Genomic DNA, 20,015 nt, shown 5'->3' with positions numbered 1-20,015 from the left:
GGAAATTAATAATTCACTCCTCAAAACTATACACGTTAGTACTGATGCTGCCATTAATTTCTTGGTCAATTGAGTAGTTGTGCATGTGGGGTACAGATCACATGAATGTAGTATAGAAGATGCTTACTTTCTTAAGGAAACTTTCTAAACTTTAAAGTGCTAAGTGAATGTTTTACCTTTTGTGTAGTTATGATTATTCTCATCTGGTCTTTTGCTTTGGGTCACACCCTTCTTTGGCTGAACTATTTCTAAATTCTTGGATATGTAGGAACATCTGTCTTTAAGGGAAGATTATAGAATCTTAGTGTAGCAAAAGTTTTCTTTAGCATTAAGCTCTTCTCAGTCTTTCATTGGTAAAGAGAATGGGCTGTGTAGGCAAAGAGATTTGCATTTGCTTTGAAATTTTAAAACTTTTTAGCTGTGAGAGACCTTGAATAAGTTCCTTAAGCCTCCAGTTCCTCATATATAAATGTGTTGCTCTGAGGATTCCATGACCCAAAATTCAATGAATAGTAGTTATTACAGGTGAAGTGATTGAGGCTTAAAAATGTTAATTACACCACCCCCCTCCAGAAGAATGGGGGCCAGAGCCAGAAATTGATCTCACTCACGTGTCTAGATTTGGGGCGATCTTCGCTTTCCAGTTCACAGCACAGTTGAAGCACTTCTGCAAGTCTGTTAATTTGGTCTCATTATCCATAGAGGTGACCAGCCTGTCTTATGAAATGGATTCTACTCTACAGATCTTAGTTGGATTCACTTGCTGGGAATAGCAGTCCTTTCTTAAGCCGTGCTCACTTCCACCAAAACATGTTGTATTTTGGTGAAAATACTCTCTGTTCTCCTTTTCTTCCAGCTACCCCTCTCAACCACCACCCGCCTGCCCGCCCCCCCCACCCCCCCGCCGTGACCTTTGGTTTGGGAAGCAGCTAATTCAATGTCTATTCAAGAATAAAAAAAGATAGGAAAAATATATTTTGCTTTTAGAAATATGTTGCAAAATAATGAGGAAAATATGTTAAAATTATAGAACCAAGAAGTTAAGCAGAAAAAAAAAGTATTACAGAGTGAGGAATTTCAGAGGGAAGACAGGGGAGGGTGGGTGGGTGGGAGGTTATCAACCAAATACTTTGTATGCATATATGCCAAACCCATGGACACAGACAATAGGATCGTGAAGGCCTGGGGCAGGGCAGGCTGGAGGAGGTCAATGAGGGGTGGGGGGAGGTGGAAGGGAGACATATGTAATACTTTCAACAATAAAAATTTATTTAAAAAAGAACCAACCAATGAATGCAAAAAAAAAAAAAAAAAAAAAAAAAAGTATAACAGAAAGCAGACTAGTTTAATTATAATTAAGTTAAAAACTTTTCTCCAGTAATACCTGACCAACTTTATTTGAACTAAGGGAAACAGTTCTTTTAAAAATAGATTTGCATCTACTTGCATGTGGTCATTTCCCTCTGATTGTTTTCTCAAATTAATATTTTATGTTTGGGATAAATAAATGAAGAGATGGGATTTTTATTTCCAAATTAGAACTAAATAATTGTACTTAATTTTTAGGCCGCACGAAAATAAAACCTATCTTGCTGTTGGAAGTATGAAGACATTAATGTTGAATGTGTCCTTGTTTAATGCTGGAGATGATGCATATGAAACAACTCTGCATATCAAACTACCCACTGGTCTTTACCTCATTAAGATTTTGGATCTGGTAAGTATTGAAAACCACAATAGCATGATACTAAATGATATTTCGCTTAGGTTTTTAAAGATGTAAATGGCATCATCCACTTCGTCAATTTGAGATCTAAATATCTGGCATTTCTTTAGACATCCCTGTGGCTTCCAGTAATTTTAAGACTTTCTCATGCCCCTGATCAAAATGACAAATTCCTTAGAATCTGAGATCAAAAAAGTCAGCCTCCTACTTCCAAGAAACAACTGCCTAGTTATCCAAGCAAGCTGCTTGGGTGCCATTGCTTTTCTCACTAGTACATCTTCCTGGTGCTTGATGCTGCTGCTCTTGGTTGGATTCCTGCACAAGCAATATTGGTCCTCCCTGCTGGACTCCCAGAGTTACCCCTCTGCATTTGAAGCTCATACACCCAGTCTGGTTCCCAAAGGACCTTTAAACATGCCACAAATCCAAAATTCTGCTGTTGACCAGGTTTTAGACAAGTTTTTCCTTCCCTGGAAGGGTTCAAAGCCCCTGGATATCTTTTCTTACCTCCGTGCCTCAGTCGTGAGCACTGAAATCCACCAGTGAGGTATTATAAGGTTGAATTTCAAAGATGAAAGCCTCAACTTCATCCTCCTTTGATGCTTCTCTATTCCTTAGCAATCTTACTCAGATCTTATCCAGAGGCCATTTCCTCACATGAAGGGCATTTTGAGAGGCCTTTGACCTCTCACAAATACCTATTCCCCCTTTCTCTACAGCGTTAAGAGCCTGTTTGCACTAGTAAGAGGGAAAACTCAAATACTGAGGGAAATACATATCTGTACAAATACATACAGAGATGTATATCTCCCTGAAATGTTGGGATAGGTATATGTGTGTATTTATACTATTATGATTCCAGTTATTGCAGTTATATACCTTAAACACATTCTCACATCCCCACAGAAGAGGGATGTGAAACACAGACCTTATGAGTTCCTTGCTTCATGATTTTACAACGAACTGGGCCTTGAATTAAATAGGGATACACAAACCTGGATGAAAGCCGCAAGTCCAGGAATTATTCTGTGGAGAATTTACATGAATGTTAGAATAAACCTAGACACACATGTATATATTATATAATTTGATTACATTTCTGTTTATTCCAAAAATAGTTGTCTAGAAAACTAAATTCTTTGGGGATGTTTTTTCAAAAGCCATCCTTAAAACATGGGTTACAAACTTCTTGTTCCCTTTTCTACCTAAACCAACTGATTTTGTTTGTTTATTTAGGAAGAGAAGCAAATAAACTGTGACGTAACAGACAGCTCTGGCATAGTAAAAATTGACTGTAATGTTGGTTATATATTTGTAGATCATCTCTCAAGGGTAAGCATTTAGCATTTATAATTTTTAATACAAAATATTTCTATTTTTTCTATGTTTATGTTGCATACAAATATATAATTTATTATTATTTGCTTAGGGAAAATAGCTAAGTGATAAAACCAAAACCAACTGAACTTGAGACCTTTGAGATTGTGTTTATATTCTTGGCAATGTTCACTGTAAAAGGGCGGGGGGTGGGGAGGGCACGTGAATGTGTCGATCAGAATTCTCCCCTGTGTCACCCCTTCCCCCACCCCACCCCAGGTGGTCCTACCTGCCAGGTATGTTACCTCTGCTATACAGAAAGGTGTTTCTGGCAAGAGTCCCCCCTCAAGTTGTTAAAGCATCTCTGATTCTGCCCGTCTGGACCTGCCCATCTTTACATTCGGAGGAGGCTTTGTCTCTGGATGTCACTTGTGGAAATGCTGGTGCTTTCAAGTCTCCACAAACCCAACAGCTTCCCTGTAGCTCGCTGTCCGAATGAGGGGTAGCCTGTGTTTCTAGAACATAGTTTATACAGCTGGGCATTCCTCAGGGTGCAAACTATTAAGAAACATTAAAGTTCAGATGGTAAACATGTATTAGATTGCTTTTTAAATGAGCTTCCCTTCTCTGTGTGCAGGTAGATGTGAGCTTTCTGCTGGATGCGAGCTCCCTGGGCAGAGCAGAAGAGGACCTCAGCATCACAGTGCTTGCCTCCTGGTAGGTTCACTGTGAGAAATAATGGTGCGGAAAGAAATAGACCCCTAACACTTTTGGGAGGGGACCTTAGGGAAACCATGGCGTTGTGCCCCATTGCCTGCAGGAGAAAATTCCTCTGACGGGATCTAAGACACAAACCTTTAACCAGCATAGGAGGAAATAACAGTGTGAATAAAGAAAGCAAATTTCTGCCAACCCTTCATAAAAATGTCTGTCACATCCACTTTTATCCCCGCTCCCCAAAAAGCGCTATTTAAACCCACCTCCAAGTTTATAAGGTATACGTGGTATGTAACTAGTTCTCGCTGAAGATGGTTTTTGTGCCGGATGCATTCTAACAGGGCGTTTTCTGTTTGTTTCCGTAGCAAAAACGAAGGGGAGATGGACCGTCTGAAGCATAACGAAGTGACGTTAGCAGTACCTCTGAGGTATGAAGTCATGCTCACTGTGCACGGGTAAGTAGACACTGAGGCCTCCTCTCGAGAGGAGGGCTCATTTTAAATCTCGTTGCTGCGTCCATTATTAGTCTAAACCATATTTAAAAGATTTCTTTAAGATCCGATGCTGTTTCTCTCTTAACAATTACTGCAGCATTGCAGTCCCTTGCCCAGCTGTTAGTTATTTTACCCCATCACAGTGGTCGGCAAACTGCGGCTCGCGAGCCACATGCGGCTCTTTGGCCCCTTGGGTGTGGCTTTTCCACAAAATACCACGGCCTGGGCGAGTCTAATTTGAAGAAGTGGCGTTAGAAGAAGTTTAAGTTTAAAAAATTTGGCTCTCAAAAGAAATTTCAATCGTTGTACTGTTGATATTTGGCTCTGTTGACTAATGAGTTTGCCGACCACTGCCATCGTATAAGTGTCACTGAGACCACATCACACTAGTGCCCCATCTGGAGGGGATTTCTTCCTGGAAAAGCCTGCTCAGGCCACGTCTGGAGGTGCCCAGCACAGGCCAGGCCCGGCCCCAGGAGTGGAGCAGTGCACAGTTCACTTGATCATACTCAGTGGCTGTGGCAAGTGCGATGTTTCAAGAATCGCAAGCTTGACCAAATGACCACTCTCTGGGACCTGCATAGGAGAGAGCTGTCTGCAGCTCTTTTCTGCTCTTTATAACTACGAATCAGAGTTCCTCACCCACAGCCCCAGAGCCAGTAGTCACTGATTCCTCCTAATTTTAGTAATTGTTTATGTGGTTCTGACTCTGATGCAAGGAAGACATGTATGAAGAATTGAGTATTCTTCATGAAAGGAGTATTAAGAAAACCTTTAATAATTTTATCGGAAATTATTTAAGCTATTAATCTTTGTTTAAAAATACATTTTAAAGCAATTGAAGATAAATACAAAATGGACAAGTGAGTTTTTCTTGTTGCTCTAAATATTAAACCATCCCCAATAACTTTTAGCCACACATAGGATGGCTTAGAATTATATAAAAATAAACACATCAGTGTCTGAAACTGATGAAATAGGGTAACAGGTTTGTGAGATATCAAAAGCATGAGATACAGGCAGCAGTTCAAGGGAGATGAGGACCTAGAAAATCAGTGGGAAGCAAAGAAAAGCAGTTGCACGTTTACTCGTTTTGAATGTTGTCTTGCCTGCCCTCCTTCATTTTCCTATAATGAGCGTCCTCCCTTTTCATTATCCACATCTTATATTTTGAGCAAGGACTGTTCTGCAACTATTATGCTGCCTACTCGACATTTGAATATTTCTAATTTCTTTCCTGGTAATGGGTCCCTAATTTGCATTGCCTCATATCAGCTGCCAAATATAAGCAACTAGTGGAGTCAGGATTTCCCTAGGAAAGTATTTCTTAGAGTTCACTACTGACCATACATATGTATAATCACTTATTGGTGCTTGAATTGTTTCCCAGATCTGGGTTCATTACAAATAGCCAGCAGGAATTAAGAGATGGGAAGAAATAACTCAAAAATAGGTAAGGTAGATTGAAGTTATAGGAACATACTGAAATCATAGGGAAAAGCTAAGAACTTGTATCCTATTTGCCAGATTTACATAAATCAGTAGAATGAGCCATACAGTGTTAGGAAGAGATACTGTCACCCACGTCAGAGCACATGGCTTTCTAATTTCATTACATCTTTACTAAAATTACTATCTTACCAAGAAACTGAAAGTATTTGATTGTGTTTAAGAAAGTGCCAATTGTCTAAATTATAGCATATTTAAGAGACCAGCTATAATCCAAACTGTAGAGAAAGACTGCTTATAACACCTCATCAAAAGAAAGACCATTAACCAAGTTCAAGTGAATTGTACAAATCTCGAGTGGGGCCATGTGTCTTATGAATATTGGCTTCCTTGCGCCTAGCACAGCCTGGCACCTGGTACACAGCCCATATATACTTCAACTTCATAAGTAAGTGAATGAGACTGTAACACCGAAGAACACACTAAATGTGAATTTCTTTCTATCAGGTTTATAAATCCAACTTCACTTGTGTATGGATCAAAGGAGGACCATGAGCCCGAAACGTGCATGACAGAGAAAATGAACTTCACTTTCCATGTAAGAAAAGTTGGTTGTGTTGATATTTGTAATGAACTGAAAGGATGTGACTGGTGCATTGCTCGAGAGGACCTCGTTTCCCTGTGACGTCCCTCAGCCTTGGGCCGGCACAGTTTGGTTAGGATAAGGGAGGAGCTGCCACACGGGTACCCAGGCCCTTTCCTCCCACCGTTCTTGTCCCTCTTACTCAAGCCCACATCTCCTTATGATGCAGGTGGGAATGAGCTAGCAGGAACAGAGGTAACACTTGAAACTGGCAAAGTTTTGGGAGGAAGAGAATCTGCTAGAGGTGCCTAGGAAAAAACAGGATAGGCCAAGGGAAAGCATGTTTAGGTGCAAATCGGTGAACTCTCATCTTAGTTGAAGCATTTAAAAGCCCTAAAAGGACCAAGTAAAGTCAGCTCCGTTTAAGGCAGCCATGGGCAAACTACGGCCCGCGGGCCGGATGCAGCCCGTTCGGCTATTCTATCGGGCCCGCGGAGCCGAAAGAGCGGAGGGTTCTCTTGCTCTCCCCTCCGCTCCTTTACTTTGAATTTATATTAGTTCACACAAACACTCCATCCATGCTTTTGTTCCGGCCCTCCGGTCCAGTTTAAGAACCCATTGTGGCCCTCGAGTCAAAAAGTTTGCCCACCCCTGGTTTAAGGTCTGCTTGGTCAGCCTTTCAGGCCATAGGCAGGTTACCTGTAGCAAGCGATGCATCATTTACTCAATAATCTTTTTAAAAAGTAAAGAATAGTGTCATTATCCAGAAATATTAGTATACTAATATAAAGACAACTTTAAAATGTTTATTTACTATCAACTGATATTTCTGGTGCATCATGGATGTTGATGATTAGTAAATAATTTGAGATAATGTCCACAAAAATATTTTTTGAACCAAAAGTACCGCCCAAATATCCTTAAAGCTATGTAACAATCTATGGGGTGTGAGTCTGGATTTCAGTACATTTTGATGGTTTGTAAGGCAATGCTCTTCAAAATGTATATCAGAATCACTTGGAATGCTTGTCCAAAATGCAGACTCCTGGGCCCTGCCCCAGATCTGTGGAAGAAAAATGACCTTGAAGTCCTGTTGAGTGTACGTACAGTCAAGTTTTTGTTATGCTAGTATACAGCAGTATTGAAAAAATGTAGCCCTCTATTTTGAAGTCCTGTAGGTTTGGTGAGTCTGAGTAAATATGAATACATTCTTGGAGGTCCCAATGTTATGCGGCAAACAAGGATGGAAGGTATTGTAGGTTAGAATGATTATTTGCAGGCATCAGGAAGACTTGTCTAAAGGTCTGGGCACTGCCTTTGAAACTGCCCCGTGCTTGCGTGGCTGAGCAATTACCATATGTCCCAAAACCAGGGACACTTTCTTCATTTATATCATATGCATTCAAAAAAGTATTGCAAATCTGTGAGTCATGCTATTTCATTAAGGTATTGTGGTACATCTCATTTATGACTTTGTATTGGTTTTATAGTGAAGCTCTCAGGAGGTAATATTTTGGCCCAATTTCTTTTTACAGGGATCTTTAATCCCCAAATTTATCAGCAATAATGAAATATCACTCCCTTATGCATTATTCTTTAAAAACCTATTGAATTTTTTCTAAAACCAAATAACCTACCCCTTTGTGATTTTCTGAGTGTATCAGCACTATAATAACCCTGAATTAAAATACATTTTATTCACTTACTGCTGACATCCCCTCTGCACAGAGTGGTTTTGTGAAAACATCATAGGATTTAAATTAGAATACCTGGGTTTTGTCCCAATTCTTGTCATTTTTATATTGGGCACATCGTTGACTAACACCTCTTAGCATTTTTTTTTTGAGCTGGCAAATAATTAAATGTTGCTCCACCTGATGGGATAATGATGAGGACCAATTGGTCATGGCATTTTAGATACAGAATGTGCCATACACATGTACATTGTTGATGTCTCTTTCTTTAGACTAAATAGAACATCTGCCTGGACATTCTGGCCTAATTAATAGCAAAAGGACAGAGCTGGGAGTAAAGACTAAAGGTTGTAATTCTTAGCAAATTTTTTTCAGTTCTCACTGTCAACATTCTGTCTCCCTTTGCAGTGTAGCTGCCAACTACAAATCTCCACCACTAGAAGTGTTCCATGATACAGATGGGCTCACCTAAGAGCTCATTTATATCTGTACTTAACATTTATGAAAACATTTAAAAGGTTAATTTTTTTTCTTCTTATCAGGTTATCAACACTGGCCCTAGCATGGCTCCAAATGTTAGTGTGGAAATAATGGTCCCAAATTCTTTTATCCCCCAAACTGATAAGTTGTTCAACATTTTGGATGTCCAGGTAAAAATCTGTTCCTTCCTTTATTGTAAGTAATACTGCTGAAATTGAAATGTCTGTTAACTTCAATCACACCTACACTCAGCTGTAAATTCACCCTGCACTCATTGAGTACACCTTGAATATTATACATTGCATTAGAACCTCTGCATTTGACATATACAATAACAGAATTATGCTCTACTATTTCAGTACATTTTCTTTGTGATATGGACCTGTGGAAGTAATTTGATTGATAGAATTTGCCATAAAACTTGAGACAACTGTTGGGGAACAAAATTAGTATTTCAGCCTTTTTTAAAGAAAGAATGTTCAAATCACTACTTAAGAATAAGTATTCTTATATTGTTGATTCCATCAGAATTGCTTTTACTCTCCCAGTTTCAAGACAAGCAATCAGTAAGCCTACCAACTGGGTCTGAGATCTAATTTTTTTAAAATCTTGCTTGAATTCCAAATTTAGATGGTAGGACATGGTGTCTAAAGCCCGAGAAATATTGAATTTCATGCTAATGCTCAAATGCCCATTTTTCACATTGCCCTAATTTCTGTAAGGTTAAGGCCATTTGATTAGTTTAGGACCTATATCCAACCCTCTAAAATTTTTCTGAGTTTGTGTTTTTGCTGCAGAGATTTAATCTCTCCCAAGTAAATCTGTCAAAAATATTTTCACACTTTCAGAAGTACTTGATATTTTTAGAAAAGGTAATCAAGCAATTGGAACTTTTTATTGGAACTTTTAAAACCATGTAGCTTTTGTTGTTCTTTCCAATATTGAATTATAACACTTTTCTTGCTTCCTATCTTTATAGACTAGTTCAGGAGAATGCCATTTTAAAAATTATCAAAGAATGTGCACATCAGAAAAGAAAAAAGATGCAATGGCGGCCCTAAGAGACATATATAAATTCTTTTCGAGGACTGATAAGAGGCTATTGGTAAGTTTCAGTTTTTCATTGTTTTTGTTTTCCCACATACAGAACTGAAACGCTTAAAATCAATGTGTTTGAGCTTCAGTTGGATTAGGAGAGAAACAAGTAATATTCTTGCATGTGAGGAACAGACATGATTGGACATTTGAGATAGACCAGGGTTAACTATATACATTTTAATTATTTGTCTGACAAACGCCCATTCTGTGCCAGCCAGGCATTTCTCCATACCCTCTTAATCTCATTTCACAATGGCTACTCAGAAGAACTTGGACTCTTTTCAGTTTAGTGAATTTATGGAAAAAAAACCAAAAAAACAAGAAGCAATCTTAGCAAATTATTCAATTTTTACAATAAACAGACAACATCCAACTTGGCAAAATTCTGATTAGGAGTCTTTCTTTTTAACATCTATCCCAGACGGTTAGGTTCATAAGAACACATGCTGCAGTTCAAATACTTTATTTTATAAAACAAACATTTGTTTAAATTGTTTAAAGTAAGATTGTAAAATGCCACTAACAAAAACAGATCTTTAATTCCATGTAAATTATTTTAGCCATCTTCTAAAAAAAAGTTGAAATTTTAATGTAGCTTTTTTGGTATTCTTTCAAGTACTGCATAAAAGCTGATCCACATTGTTTGAATTTCTTATGCAATTTTGGGAAAATGGAAAGTGGGAAAGAAGCCAGTGTTCACATTCAGCTAGAAGGCCGGCCATCCATCTTAGAAATGGTAAGTCCATACAGAATCTGCAAACTATACCTAAGTGGGATGGTATATAGGGAAGCATTCAACAAATTAAGAAGGGATTAATACAAATAAAATTTAAAGTGAAACTTAACTGTTTCAATTATTTTTCTTTATTGATTAAGGTATTACATATGTGTCCTTCCCCCCTCATTGTCCCCCTGGTGTCTGTGTCCATTGGTTATGCTTATATACATGCATACAAGTCCTTTGGTTGATCTCTCCCCTTTTACTTTAGCTGAATACATTGTTTAAATGACATGGTTTTTAGTAATTAAATAGATAATTAAGATGTTTATTTTAGGAAGTATGTTCAACTATTTATAGACCTTGATTAAATCAAAGAAATTGACTACCTTAACATTTTGTATAACCTTAAAGTTCTTTCCAAACTATTTTAAATTATGCTTAAAATCTAATATTTAATAAAGCTAAGAAGTAAAATTGTCTTTAAAACACAATAACAAAAAAGCTTTTAAGACCTTCAAGAATATATTCTCATCTTCCCCAATGAATGCACATACTTAAAACACCTCAATTTTGCATACAATTTCAAAAGTCCTTAGCGTCTGGGGATTCTCACTTACAAGTCTCTGCATGAAATAGTAAAGCTCTGAGTTCATCAACCTGCTGATTTGATATCTGAATGCTATAACTTATTTGTACCAGATTTTTACATTACAGTATTAGGTAGACTGTGTGTATTTGATCAGAGCAGCAAGATGACAACACAACTTAGAAATAAAATGAAACCCAAATAAAATGAATTTTAGGAAAAGTTTATCAAGTGAAGAAAGTCTTATTCTGGGGTTAAAAATTCAATATCCAGGGGAAAATACACTCCAAATTAATACATAATATTTAAATCAAGTTATCTGCAAAGTGGCTATGTTTAATAAAAGAATTTCAACAAAATGGTGCCATATAAATTAATACCAAGACCATGCCTTTAGAATCAAAGGAAGCATTGCAATTAATTACAAATGGTGAAGTAAATTGGGGAAGATTAATTATGAAAACTTCTAGATAGTAGGTAAGGATCATAAGAAATTCTGTTAATATGTCTTCATGAAATAAAACTATGAATCAATAGATATCTTTCGTTTATTAAACAGGATGAGACTTCAGCACTCAAGTTTGAAATAAGAGCGACAGCTTTTCCAGAGCCACATCCAAAAATTATTGAACTAAACAAGGATGCCAATGTTGCACATGTAAGCTAAACTGAAACATTAAGACTGTAGGAAAAATAGTATTGCTAGGGTGTTTAGTCAGGAAAATAGATTTTTTACTAGATCATGGAGGGCTTGAAATGCTTTCCTGAGAGTTGGTATTTTCCACACCTGGAAAGAGGGAATGACAGCTTCTTAAGGAGTTTAGGATATATTGGAGGAAGAACTACAGAAAAAAATCCATTGTACTTACTGTTTACTGTTTCTGCTGATCAGTTACCAGCATTTCCTATGGTTATATTCGAACCAGCAAGAGAATGGGATGGGTTGTTCTAAATACTATGGGGATCGAGGAGGGGCTGCAAAGGACATAGTAGCAAACTTTTAAACTGGTGGTTCTTTATTTTGCTTAATATGTAGGTTTGGCTCGAAGGACTACATCATCAAAGACCCTCACGTCATTTGACCTTAGCAATTATTTCAAGTAGCTTGATACTTGGACTTATTTTACTTTTGTTGATTTCATATGTTATGTGGAAGGTAAGCCTTTCTTTAATAATTACCAATGTTAACCCACTCAAAACACCACCCTTGACTTTCTTAAAGCCAATTTGTGCCTCCCAAGTGAATATACAGTACTGATTTCACCATATTTCTCCTAACTTCCATATCAAAGTTCTAGAAAAATATGCCTTCTTTAAAGATAACTCATCTTCAAAAAAATTTTGAGAAACACCACACATTATGTTGAATGTCAACTTTAGAGATTTTACACATGCATTAGTAAGTCCTGCAGTAATTGCTCTTTAATCCCATATTTTCCAAACTAATTTTTACTGACTACATCAGACACAGATTAAGAACTATAGCAGGTCCTCAAATAGTGTCAATTATCAATTAGCCTATGAAAAATTTGGTTTTGTTATACATTGTTTTACTTAAAGTCATAGAAAGTATCACCGATGTTAAGTTGCCATTGATTGTCTAGATATTTTATTTGAGTGTAATCACTAGTGATTATACAATGATTTTTTTTCAGGCTGGCTTCTTTAAAAGACAGTACAAATCCATCCTACAAGAAGAAAACAGAAGAGACAGTTGGAATTACATTAACAGTAAAAGCAATGATGATGCTGATTAAAGACTTCTTTTAAATTGAGAAAACCAAGACTCAGGTATATAATAAAGAATTTAAGACATTGTTTACAATACAAGAAACCATGAACTTTGCTTTGCCCAGAGTTCTTTTATGTACTTTTTACTCATAACCTTGTGACATACTATGTCTTAAGGCAATGAAAAAGGTCTTGTTTCAGTTATTAAATGGATAGAAAACACTAAAACATTACATTTAAGATAATCCCTTGAAGATATTCAGAAATAAAAGTGCATCTGAATTAAATCATAAACTTGATTGAAGAAGTCTTGGACTTCAACATATGTGCTTGCTTCAGCAAAATAAATTCCTAATCTTTGAGACTTGAATTATGTTCTTTAAAAATATTCAGAATTTTTCAAAGAGCTGTTTCCTAATGAATGAAACAGCTCTTTGAAAAAATTCCGCTGAATATTTTTAAAGAAAGCATTTTACCTTTAAGCCCTTTACTTGTAATGCATTTCCTATGGGCTTTGATCAACAACCATTCAGCAGTCTATGATTAATGGGCCTGAAGGGCAAACTTCAGACTGAACTTTTATACACTGGTTTGAGCTTAATGGGATGACTTCTGGGCAATTGTTGTTGTACAACTATGGATTTCTTTTTCTGTATATACATAACTTTGAAATATACATCTATGTTCACATAGGTATAAATCCATAAGTCTCTCCTGTAACAATTTCTTCAAGAGTACCCCAGAGTAAATTTTAAAAATCTATCATTAGTCAATTTTCTTATTTACAAAACAACAGTACTTAAAATTCTAATTTATATTCTGAAACAGATTGTGAATGTTGCACTTTAACTGGTATATGTAAAATATGAGAACTGTACCTCACAAATAATTTTTTAAAATCAAAGCTCTGTAAAAACAGTGATTAAGGAGAAATATACTGATACTCTGTAAATAGTAACTGGATATTACTCTAAAGTGTTAAATGCTTATAAGATCAGTCTCTTCTGCATGGAATTGGGGAAACATAATTTATAATTTTAAAATAGATTTAGCTTATATCCAGTGAATATAACATCAAAATTTCCATGGTATATGTTTTAGTGATCAGTGAAACATTTTAAATTTTTATTGGTTATCTTAGATTCCTTTTTATAATTATATAATTTATATTTTCAAATTTTAAGACATTTAAAGATAATATTATTTATTCATACATATGAACTAGATGCTGATCTTAGAATATAATTTCATCTGAACTGGGCTAAATCTGTCTTTATATATAAAAGAAGACTATGGCCAAATTTTGAAAATCCGTTACAAGATGTGATCAAATAGATAAATTAGAGGTCAGTCTTTACTATTATGGAAAATATTCCATAGGAAATATTTATAGGAAGTCCCTGCCAAAAGCCATCTTCCTCAGACTACCTAATTGCTGTGTAAGTTATCCATCACAAGCCTAAAGTCTGTGATGGGTGGAAAGTGTGGAATGCACAGAGATGCATGAACATGAAACCTCCTGTGAATTCTGTGTGCCAATACAATCTAATTACATTTATAATATTTAAATTATACTTTTTTTAATAGAAGCTATTCAGGAGAATGTCTAGAATCACTGGCGGAAAATGAAGCCCAAATTTAGAATTTCTTTCCCAAGGATGATCCCTGAGGAAATTTAAATTTGGTTCTTTCCTATTCAGAAATGACAGCATTTCAGGTGCTATTGAAAACAATGTTATAATGGCCAGAACACATGACTATCAGGAACAAGAGGGGAGCACAGCACCCTAATGGGCCAGATTCTTCCCAGTTAGATATTTTGCATAGTTTAAAATAAAATTTAATAAACTATGAATTTTAAAACCCTACCACTTTGAAGTAAGAAAATCAACTTGAGTTTTCAACTTTCAGAGAATATTCACAAAATTGGTACCATAACAACTTAAAAATAGGAGGGAGTCTTTCGGGGGGGAAGTTTAGTTATTAGAGAAATTTTGAAAAGTCATACTAGTAGTTCTATTTCTGGTTAGATTGACTTGTATAATTTTGAAATTTAACCTCACTGGACAGGTACCTCATTAGGAAAATCAGGGCATTCTTACATGAACTCTGTGGTCTATTCGTACCAGACTACAGGATATTTAACATCAGAATTGATGGACTCAAATCCTGAAAAATGAAAGAATGTAAATTATTTCACTTTGGAATTATCTAGGTTAAAAAGTAGATATAAAGACATTAAAAAAAACAGAATTTAAATAATTTTTGGTATATTCAAACCCTCAATGCTAATTTTTAACAATGTCAAAAGTAGCAAGCAATTTTAATTTCTTTAAAAAACCTGTTAGCATATCTGTTTAAAATATGTCCATTCATATTGAAATTTTAGTTCATATGTTTCTGTTATAAACAATTACATGTTACTTTGGAATCATTCATTTCTTCCATGCTTTCACCATAAAGATTGATAAGTCTTGGGTGTAATCTGCAAAGAATAAAATAATATGTGTAATTGATTATTTTATCAACCTATCATTCTGTTCTTTTTCACACATATACCAATTGAGTACAGTGCTTAATACCAAGTGCAAGTCTAATGATAGCCAACAAAAACATACACATTCATGGCAGAGATGAAATCTAGAGAAACTGGGGCAGGATGTGTAATAAATCAGCACTGAATTAGTATAAAGCCTTCACTGACTAATATTCTCCATTGTTTTTGTAAAATGCAGGCAATTGTACATATAGAGAGCTCACCATTAATTGCTCTTGTTACTTAATTAAATGATATGTAAATTACATGGAACTGCTGAATACAAAGTTTTATAGTATAAGACTAATGGATTAAATTATAATAATCTGCTACTCAGTGTCACAAAGTTTAAACTTTTGACTCATTTTTTTTCAAATTCAAAATGCAAATTGTAGACATGCATTATCTGTATAGTGTCGACTTATAACCAAAGAAAATGTGTTAACTCTCCAAAAACAATTGATGAATAAATGTAAAGTCATACTTTATTAAAATTATACATTTATCTGTTTATCCTTCCCTGATTTGCTAATTTAAAAAAAAATCTAGCCAATTGCTTACTTTGATAGTTACAGGAAGAAAGCTTCCGTTATACTAGTAGTTTTGTGTCTACTGGTGGACATAGAAGGCAGTGAAATAATTAGACTTACTTAACGTGGACCTCTGATGTAACTTCCATTAAATCACCATCTACATTCCAGGGGAAACTGTTTTCTGAAGCAGTTTCATGTGGTTGATCCTCCTCCTCTAGACTGTGTGCACTGGTTTTATTCCTTGGATAAACTTTTACTTCTTCAACAGTGTAAGTCTCAACGAATGGAAAATTGAACTAAATAAAACAAATGGACCTCAATAGACACTTCTCCCAAAGAGGACATACAGATGGCCAAAAGACATATGAAAAAATGTTCAACATCACTAATCATCAGAAAGATGCAAATTAAAATGACAATGAGGTATCACCTCACACCTGCCAGAGTGGCTATCAACAAACGTCAAGCACTGGCAAAGATATGGTGAAAAGGGAACCTTAGTACACTGCTGGTGGGAATGCAGACTGGTATAGCCATTATGGAAAACAGTATGGAGGTTCCTCAAAAAATTGAAAATGGATCTGCCATTTGATCCAGCAATCCCACTTCTGGGAATATCTTCTAAGAATCCTGAAACGCCCATCAGTAGATGAATAGATAAAAAAAGCTGTGGTACATTTACACCATGGAATACTCTGCTGCAGTAAAAAAGAAGAATCACTTTTCCTTTGGGATAGCATGGAGGGACCTTGAGAGTATTATGCTAAGCGAAATAAGCCAGTCAGAGAAAGATAAAGTATCACATGATCTCACTCATATGTGGAATCTAATGAGCAACATAAACAAACAAAATAGATCCAGAGACATAGAAGCATGGAACAGACTGCGGAATCTCAGAGGGAAGGGAGGGGTGAGTGGGTGGGATGAGATCAACCAACGAACTTGTATGCACATATGCATAACCCATGGACACGGACAATAGGGTGGTGAAGGTGGGGGGTGAGAGGGAAAGGGTCAATGGGGAGAAAGGGGACATATATAAATGTACTACTCTCAACAATAAAGTTTTTTTTTTAAGCTGTGGTACATTTACACAATGGAATACTGTGTGGCTGTAAAAAAAGAAGCTCTTACCCTTTGCAACAGCATGGATGGACCTGGAGAGTAGTATGCTAAGCAAACTAAGCCAGTTAGAGAAAGACAAATATCACATGATCTCACTCATATATGGAATCTAATGAACAAAATAAACTGACGAACAAAATAGGTCCAGAAGTATGGATGCATGGAATAGAATAACAGATCTCGGCAGGGGAGATGGTGGGAGGGGACAGGAAGAAATTAACCAAAGAACATATATGCATACCAATGGACACAGACAATAGCATGGTGAAGGTCTGAGATGGTGCAAAAAGGAGAAAATGGGAGACATCTGTAATACTGTCAACTATTTTAAAAATGCAAATAATCAGGGTGCTTCCTTTATCCGTAAATGCTAGTGCACATTAAGAAAGTTCACTGTGCTCTCTCTTGCAAGTAAATATCAACATGCATGCTTTGAAACTAATTATAACCAGGGTTCCCCAGTTTCTCTGGAAGAAGGAACCCTTCTGAGACTTTCCTACCTCATTTAGATCTAGCAGCTGGCCAAACTTGTTTTATGACAAAACAGTAAATCTCTATGAAATTGTACACAGTAATGATATTGTAGAATTTCCAATTAAAGACAATCTTTAATACTGGTCTGTTGATACAGAAGATTTATATAATCCACCGACTTGATTAGTAACTTGTCAACTAGTTTAGCTGATATAAAGCAAAGTCTAGTGTAAGTTTTACACTTGGAATTTAAGAAGAACCTAGGCTTAAACTTATGAAGGCAAAAAAAATTCAATTGAATGTTTCATAGGTGTTTGCCTGCTTCATCCCCACTTTAAAGGTTGCAAGATACTTGTGTTTAGAATAGTGTAAAACTTCAAATTTCAATTTTTATTGTTTATGGAAACTAGTGAAAAAATAACCTACTTACTCTAACAGAAATGCAGAGTAACTACTCTTAGTTTTCAGATAAATGACATGAGGTTTATTCTTCATATTATCTACATGTTCTATCTTCCTCCTTCCACATATAAACCTCAATAAAGCACAGAAATTCAGAAGTTGACAGAAAACTGGAATTTTTCCAAACATCCTTATTTTACATAGTAGAAAACACAGTCCAGTAGATTTCCCAGTTTATACTGTATCATACACTGGGTTTCAGTGGATTACGCTGGGGTTACATGGTGGCATCGGCTGTTCTGATTAGAGGGCCCCAAGCAGTTCTCTAAAAATGCTTAAGTCTCTGCATCAGATTTCCCATCTCAGGGTGCCTTGCAGACATCCTTCATACTGTGCACTAGTAAAAATTTCTCCTTAATCATTCATTGTCTACATAGTCATTCACTGTAAAAATGAGCTTGAAATGAGTCATTACTAACTGGCTATTATAGGCTAAACTGTGTCCCTCATAAAGGTATCTAGAAGTCCTAACTCCTACTATCTCTGAATGTCATCTTCTTTGGAAATGGGGTCTCTGCAGATGTAATTAGTTAAGATGAGGTCATTGGGGTGGGCACTAATCCAATAGGACTGGTGTCCTTGTAAGAAGAGAAAACTGGGACGCAGAGAGATACCAGGGATGTGCACAAACAGAGGAAAGACCATTGTGGACGCAGCCAGAAGGCAGCCCTCTGCAAGCCAAGAGGGGCCTCAGGAGAAACCCCACCTTTTGGGGCTTCTCCCATTCAGAACTGTAAAGAAATGAGTTTCTGCGTTTAAGCCTCCCAGTCTGTAATATTTGTGTGGCAGCTCTAGCAAACTGATACAAGGACAAAAACAGGAATTCTGGTAGAGGATGGTAAAGAGGTGAGGCCTCAGCGGGCAAGGAACAGAATACAGAGGGCCATGCACATGCTGTGGACATTAGATGTTAGGCTGATGACGATGAGAAAGGCATTGTAGAATTAAGCAGAAGAGAAATCAGATGTCTGTTTTAGGGAAAGCCCCTTAGAAGGAAGTTTGGAAGATAAGACCAGGGAAAAGGAAGACCAGAAAGAAGGCTATTAGAAGCAAGAAGGAATGAGTTGAAGTAAAGAGAAGGAGCAATTTCAGAAACATTAAGAGGGGAACAAACAGACCTGCGTGGGGGGTGGGTTGTGAGGAATGAGGAAGACAGAGGAGTCAGAGTAACTCTAGGACGGGTGGAGAGATGCCACTGACCTGTGTTGGGAACCATGGAAGGGGCGCCTTTAGGGGAAAAGACAATAAGGTCAGCTATGGACACAGGATGCCTGTGAGTTTTGTAACCGCAGCACAGAGGAAACCACAGTGGTCCTGAGGTCAGAAGAGAAGACAGAACTCTTGAAAGTGGGCAATACTCAGTTCAAAACAGGGGGCATGTGATCACCCTGGAGGAGGTGTCCTGAGAAGACAAGGAGGCTACCAACAAATCCCTCCCAAAAATGATGGTCAATGTGAATGTAGAAATGCATGGACAGCGGGAACTGTCCAGATAGAGGATGGAGTCGAAAGAACCTGAAATGGAATTTTTACCTTCCATGGACTGTACGCAGAGATGGGGAGGTAAGATGAGTCACCCCGCAAACGATGGTTTTCAATATGCCCTACCATTGTTCATATATATGAGCATTCAGTTCAACCTAAAGATGGTTCACTACTTCTCATTCTGAAGAGCATCCTAGTATGTAATTTTAACCTTAATTTACTTCATAATTTCAATATAACACTAAATTTTCTATTTTTGCACAAAAATCCAAACAAACCAAGAAGACACAAATATATAACCACCAAGCCATAGCTCAAAAAAGGCCAATCTATATTAGTACTAGTGGATGCTTTTCAAAATTTAAAGGAAGTACAAGTTGAAAAAAAATTAATGTATTCGGAAGAAAATAAAGCCTTCTTATGAGGCAAGACTTGATGTCAACTCTTGCAACGTATCACTGTCCATGCTCAATAGCTTTGCATATAAGTAACAAAAAGAACTCACCCTACCTGATTTTTAACACTGGCGTATCTTTTCAGGTGTTTTATAAATTCCTGTCGAGAAGTGTTCCGTGCAATGATAAGAGCCATACTTCCATTATTTAATCTGAAATTAAATATTTGTATTTGACATTAAGTTTATTAAGAGATTACATCAGAATTGACTCTATATCAATCTTTCTAAAATATATAATATTTACTAGAAGTTTTAGGCAAGAGAGATAAATCATCATCATATTAAATTTATTTAAAATTCTTAAATCATATTTTGCTGTTATTTTTAAATGACACAGCCTTTCAAAA

General features: G+C 36.6%; 2 protein-coding genes across 2 annotated transcripts in view; one reads left to right on the top strand and one right to left on the bottom strand.

The window, feature by feature from the left end:
- Window positions 1-16,536, top strand: part of ITGA4 (integrin subunit alpha 4) — a 90,438-nt gene extending 73,902 nt beyond the window's left edge. Inside the window, exons 18-29 of the mRNA XM_080670799.1 lie at window positions 1,567-1,717; window positions 2,963-3,058; window positions 3,681-3,760; window positions 4,126-4,215; window positions 6,211-6,301; window positions 8,523-8,630; window positions 9,440-9,565; window positions 10,175-10,294; window positions 11,425-11,523; window positions 11,902-12,021; window positions 12,521-12,656; window positions 15,834-16,536. Of these exons, the coding sequence (XP_080526925.1) occupies window positions 1,567-1,717; window positions 2,963-3,058; window positions 3,681-3,760; window positions 4,126-4,215; window positions 6,211-6,301; window positions 8,523-8,630; window positions 9,440-9,565; window positions 10,175-10,294; window positions 11,425-11,523; window positions 11,902-12,021; window positions 12,521-12,622 (1,183 nt within the window). The 3' untranslated portion in view covers window positions 12,623-12,656; window positions 15,834-16,536. The remainder of the gene's footprint in view (window positions 1-1,566; window positions 1,718-2,962; window positions 3,059-3,680; window positions 3,761-4,125; window positions 4,216-6,210; window positions 6,302-8,522; window positions 8,631-9,439; window positions 9,566-10,174; window positions 10,295-11,424; window positions 11,524-11,901; window positions 12,022-12,520; window positions 12,657-15,833) is intronic.
- The window catches only part of CERKL (CERK like autophagy regulator), a gene marked incomplete at its 5' end in the record, with an annotated part of 107,988 nt that continues 100,125 nt past the window's right edge, over window positions 12,153-20,015 (bottom strand). The window contains 3 exons of the mRNA XM_080670800.1: window positions 12,153-15,081; window positions 15,783-15,961; window positions 19,722-19,818. Of these exons, the coding sequence (XP_080526926.1) occupies window positions 15,000-15,081; window positions 15,783-15,961; window positions 19,722-19,818 (358 nt within the window). The 3' untranslated portion in view covers window positions 12,153-14,999. The remainder of the gene's footprint in view (window positions 15,082-15,782; window positions 15,962-19,721; window positions 19,819-20,015) is intronic.

This window comes from Plecotus auritus (genome assembly GCF_963455305.1).
Source record: "Plecotus auritus genome assembly, chromosome: 5".
NCBI lineage: Eukaryota > Metazoa > Chordata > Mammalia > Chiroptera > Vespertilionidae > Plecotus > Plecotus auritus.
The sequence above is the reverse complement of the archived record's forward strand: the minus strand, read 5'-3'. Positions and strand labels throughout refer to the sequence as shown.